Source organism: Babylonia areolata, chromosome 29, assembly GCF_041734735.1.
Source record: "Babylonia areolata isolate BAREFJ2019XMU chromosome 29, ASM4173473v1, whole genome shotgun sequence".
Taxonomy (NCBI): domain Eukaryota; kingdom Metazoa; phylum Mollusca; class Gastropoda; order Neogastropoda; family Buccinidae; genus Babylonia; species Babylonia areolata.
The window spans coordinates 18,905,270-18,911,074 of record NC_134904.1 but is presented as its reverse complement, the minus strand read 5'-3'; the positions used below and the strand labels follow the sequence as shown (position 1 = coordinate 18,911,074).

The window sequence follows — 5,805 nt, the reverse complement described above, 5'->3', positions numbered from 1 at the left end:
TCTCTGTGTGTCTCCCTGACCTACATGTATGTGCACACAGTCGACCGCTGGAGAGTCCCGCGGCCATCCTGGATCTTGTGCATGCGCATCGAACTTTTACTCGAAATCGCGAGCAATGCCAAAGGCAATTGACACAGGCAAAAGCAGCAAACATGTGCTGTCCTCCATTTTTTCAGTTGATAGCTTCCATTGCTACAATCAAAATTTGTACAATGAAGTGGCATCGTATGCACATACAAAGATTATGAACCAAAATGTCGGAAAAAAGCCTGCTTCGCACGTTTTGCTTCTCTTGATCGCTTTTGTTGCTCGCAATTTCGGAGAGCCAATCAGCTTCGAGAGCACAGATCATGTGACGCGCCTCTATAAGTCATGTAAGCACAGAACTCTCCGCCGCCGATCTATTAACATTATACTAGGCAACTTATCGAAAAGATGAATTACACAAAGCTTTTTAAGTTTTCACAAAACACCCCCACCCCACCCACCCATACACACACACACACACACACACACACACACACACACACACACACACACCTATACACACGCACGCGCGCGTACGCTCACACACACACACAGACACAGACACAGACACACACACACAGACACACACACACACACACACACACACACACACACACACACCATTACGATCAACAGGCTGGCAGTGATACATTCGCCTTGCATGTGTCCAGGGTCTGCCGATTTCTACGGTCTGTCTTACGGAGGGGTGAAGCGAGCTGACAGACTCTGGACACAGTATGGACTGTCTTCCCTCACAACGACCGAATCAAGGTGAGCGCACTTTTGTGATGGAGTCTCCCGTCGGTCCGACGGATGAGTAGGCAGGCAGGCTTATCTGTCGGTGTGTATCCTCATATGGGAGAAGAGGCCGATTCTGGATGCGCAGCACTTCCCACAGGTGTTGCAAGGGAAAACGTCTCCAGAAGTTGAGCCCTGCTTCCTTCGCTCACGCTTCTCCTTATTGGCCAGCGTTCTCTTGTTTTCAAACGTCTTTTATGCACTAGAGCACAGCATCCTCCAGCGACAGCGGTCAAGGGCATCAGTTTCCCAGGAAGCGATGTTTATGTCACAGGCTTTGAGGTTTGTCTTCAAGGTGTCCTTGAAGCGCTTGCAGGGTCTTCCAAGTTCACGGTGGCCTTCCTTCAGCTGGCCAAAAGTATCTTCGGGATCCTACTGTCTGTCATGCGGACAACATGTCCTGTCCAGCGTAGCTGGCACTGGATCAGCAGGCTTTCGATGGGCAGGCCACTTTTGTATTGCGTTAAAAAAACGCAAGGTCCGAAGTCCATGCTAAGGAAACATAGATATGTTCATTGATTCAATTATATTGGGAAGAAAAGAGGAGGAGGAGGAGGATATTGATGAGGATCATAATAATGATGATAATCATAACAATAATGATGATAGAAATAATCATAGTACTTGTATGATAATGATAGTGCTTGTATGATGCAAATACCCCAAATAATGAGATCTTACCGCATCACACGAAACATACAATAGTGCATAATAACATACCTCCGCTCATAAAATAAACACACACACACACACACACACACACACACACATATATATATATATATATATATAGATAGATAGATAGATAGATAGATACACACCCAAGATCGGATGTCCACCCAAACTTCTCAGCATCATCAGATCCTTCCACGAAGACATGAAAGGCACCGTCGTCTTTGACAACTCAACATCAGCTGCCTTCAACATACGGAGCGGAGTGAAACAGGGTTGCGTCCTGGCTCCCACCCTGTTTGGAATCTTCTTTGCTGTGATGCTGAAACACGCATTTGGTCCTGCTGCTGAAGGTATTTACCTCCGAACCAGGACAGATGGAAAGCTCTTCAACCTCTCCAGACTAAGAGCCAAGACTAAAGTCCAGCTGAGGTGCCTGCGTGACTTCCTCTTTGCAGACGACACAGCAGTAACCGCCCACTCAGCCGAGGACCTACAGCAGCTCATGACTTGCTTCAGCGATGCCTGCCAAGACTTCGGGCTTACCATCAGCTTGAAGAAAACACAGGTCATGGGACAAGATGTTGACTCTCCCCCAGCCATCAGCATCAATGACCATGAACTGGATGTCGTCCACGACTTCGTCTATCTGGGATCAACTATCTCAGACACCCTCTCACTTGACGCAGAGCTCAACAGGCGCATCGGCAAGGCAGCTACCACCATGACCAGACTGACAAAGAAAGCATGGAACAACAGCAAACTGACTGAGCACACAAAGATCCATATCTACAGAGCCTGCGTCGTGAGCACCCTCCTGTATGGCAGCGAGTCCTGGACTTAGCGTGCCCGACAAGAGCAAAAGCTCAATGCTTTTCACAAGCGTAGCCTCCGACGCATTCTGAACATCACCTGGCAGGACAAGGTCCCAAACAACACTGTCCTGGAAAGAGCTGGATTCACCAGCATATACACGCTGCTGAAACAGAGACGTATGCGCTGGCTCGGCCATGTCGTGCGCATGGACGACGGACGGATCCCTAAAGACCTCCTCTACGGAGAACTTGTGCAGGGAAAACGTCCCACAGACAGACCACAGCTGCAATTCAAAGACGTGTGCAAGAGGGACCTAAAAGCCTTGAACATCGACCAGAACAACTGGGAAGCAACAGCCCTCGAACGGTCAGCCTGGAGACAGACTGTGCAGAAAGGTCTTTCCAAGTTCGAAGAGACACTCGCTCAGCAGCACGAGGAAAAGAGAATGAGAAGAAAGGCTGCAGCCCAGGCAGACAGACCAGCGTCAGACTTCATCTGTGCCCTCTGCCACAGGGACTGTCATTCCCGCGTCGGACTGGCCAGCCACACCCGACGCTGTACCAGAATAAACACCTAGAGCGCAACTCCATAGTCTTCCGAGACTGAAGGATGCCTACAGAATACAAACCAAGACAATACTACAAATTCCAGATGTGAACAATCACTCACAAACGGACACACAGACACAGACATACACAGACACGGGCAGACATACATACATACAGACACACACACACACACACACACACACACACACACACACACACACACACACACAGACACACACACACACACACACACACACACACACACAGATCACCAATGTAGAGGGCTGTCTAAAAAAAACGAAGAAAAAATCAAGAAGAAAAAAAAAAGGCGCCCCATGACTAGAACACAACGTGCAGCTGAGGTTGAAAAAAAAAGACAAGTTGATTACTTAATGACCTAGTTAAATGGTTTGTTAGTGTGGTGCTGGCCAGAAGGGGCAGACAGCAGCAGTGACCAAAGAGACAGTGTCCCTGTCCTCACTGCACATCCTTCTTCTTCCTTCGCGGGCTGCAACTCCCACGTTCACTCGTATGTACACGAGTAGGCTTTTGCGTATATGACCTTTTTTTACCCCGCCATGCAGGCAGCCATACTCCGTTTTCCGGGGTTTGCATGCTGGGTATGTTCTTGTTTCCATAACCCACCGAACGCTGACATGGATTACAGGATCTTTAACGTGCGTATTTGACCTTCTGCTTGCACATACACACGAAGGGGGTTCAGGTAAAGCATTGACGTCATGGACTACCAAGAAGAGGATAGTTAGTTAGTTAGTTGGTTAATTGGTTGGTTAGTTAGTTAGTTGGTTGGTTGGTTGGTTGGTTGGCTGGCTGGTTGGCTGGTTAGTTGGTTGGTTGGTTGGTTGGTACTTGGTTGGTTGGCTAGTTAGTTGGTTAGTTAGTTCGCTAGTTAGTTAGCTAGTTAGTTCGCAAGTTGGTTGATTGATAGGTTGGTTAGTTATTTGGTTTAACATTTATTTTTTTTTCATTTAAGAGCTTAGATAGCAAGTAAGCTAGCTAGCTGGAAGCTTTGTTAATCTCGCCTCAATGAATAGCTGATATGCTGCTTTTGTTTGTATGATTATGATTTTTCTTTTTTTTTGCTTTATATACTTTTTTTCATTATCTATTTTAATTATTACTTCTTCTTTTTTTAAAGTTTGGGAAGCATATACACCGTTACTTTGACACCTTGTATACTTATATGTTACGATCGGCCTTGGATCCACTCTGTTTACACATACCCAGATTCAAACACTCGACTATTGGCCGCCGTTCTTTCTCTGTTTCTGGACCTTGCGATTGGAATGAACTTCCTTTTTCGCTTCGTCAAGTCTCCACACTCAGCTCTTTCAAGTCTGGCCTTAAAACCCACCTCTTCCCAAAATAGCCTCCCTTGCCTGCCCTTCCTTGTCTTTAGTTTCTACAGTATTAGAGTTATGCATGCGTGTGAATGACTGGTGCGAAAGCGCTTTGATTTGTCTTTGCACAAGATCCAGCGCTATATAAATACCATTATTATTATTATTATATGTTTGACGTGTAATGAACGGACATTTTCTTGCTGTGCTCAGTCTTCGCAGGTGTTTTAAAAAAAAAAATATAATGATATATGCACTTGTATATATATGGTTTGCACTTTCAATGCACTGTCCAGCAACTGGCGGCAGGATGCCTCCCAGGGACTGAGGCCTCTCCTGAGGTTTGTCCGGCAGCGTTACGGGGTGCCTGTGGCGGTGACCGTCAGCTGCTCTTCACCCTCCTCCTCCTCTTCCGGCCTACAGGACCCGGATCGGTTGGCCTGTCTGCAGTATCATGCGGATGAGGTGGTCAAAGGTGAGGCTTCCGTGTCTGTCTCTGTGGGTCTGTCTGTGTAGCTGTGTGTGTGTGTGTGTGTGTGTGTGTGTGTGTGTGTGTGTGTGTGTGTGTGTGTGTGTGTGTGTGTTGGCTGACTATGCTGGTTCGCTCTCAATGATATATAGATATACATCCGCTAGAAAATGTTATAGAACTATAACAAGATAAGCATCTCGACCTGTTTCTTTTTCTTTTTTTTTCCTTTCATTAAAAAAAAAAAAAATTTATCTATCTATTTTGTCATCATCTTTTTTCGTATGCTTTCTTCACCCGTGTGCCGCACACAGCCATCCGATTGGACCACGTGGAAGGGGTCACGGCCTTCACCTACCGACCTCTGCTGGACGGCTTTCAGTGGGAGCGAGGCTACAGCCTCCGCTCCGGTCTCTTCCGGGTCAACTTCTCTGACCCCTTCCGGCCCCGCCAAGCCAGGGACTCTGCCCGCTACTTCGCCTCCATGGCGCGCGCCAGGGGCGTCCTGAGGGAGGGGTACCACTTCAAAACGGACCCCCGGACACCCCAGTCTTATTCTTCTACTGCCGCCCTTCCTGTCACCTCTCCTCTCCCTGTGACCTCCTCTGGCCCCGTGACCTACTCTGCTCCCGCGACCTCTGCCCCCGTGACCTCTTCTTCAGGCCCTGACCCGACGCCGGTTCCTTCGAGGACGGACGCCCACGGGGGAGGAGGGGGTAAGGGTGATGGAAACGGGGGAACAGGGGGAGGGATGAGGGTTGGAGGGGTGCTGTGGGTTGTGCTGACTCTTGTGTTCGCTGCTCGAGTAGTGGTGGTGATGGTGTAGACAGGTCGGGGATTGTAGGAGGTGGGATCGTTTGTCTAGCCCCCCCCCCCCCCCACCCCACCCCCCACCCCGAGCCCCCCTCCACACACACACACACACACACACACACACCTTGCCCCCCGCCCCCCAAGAAAAAAAGACTTGTTGTTACCTATAACAACACGGTGTACACGGTGTGCATGTTAGGTTAACTTTGCCCCCCCCCCCCCCACCCCCCCACACACACACAGAAACACAAACACACAGACACAGAGACAGACACACAAACACATGCACACATTCACACTC

The 5,805-nt window shown here is 48.6% G+C and overlaps 1 protein-coding gene across 1 annotated transcript in view; it reads left to right on the top strand.

Moving 5' to 3' along the window:
- Positions 1 to 5,517, top strand: part of LOC143274608 (lactase/phlorizin hydrolase-like) — a 53,050-nt gene extending 47,533 nt beyond the window's left edge. The window contains exons 32-34 of the mRNA XM_076578475.1: positions 699 to 798; positions 4,519 to 4,697; positions 5,006 to 5,517. Of these exons, the coding sequence (XP_076434590.1) occupies positions 699 to 798; positions 4,519 to 4,697; positions 5,006 to 5,517 (791 nt within the window). The remainder of the gene's footprint in view (positions 1 to 698; positions 799 to 4,518; positions 4,698 to 5,005) is intronic.
- The last annotated feature ends 288 nt before the right edge of the window (positions 5,518 to 5,805 follow it).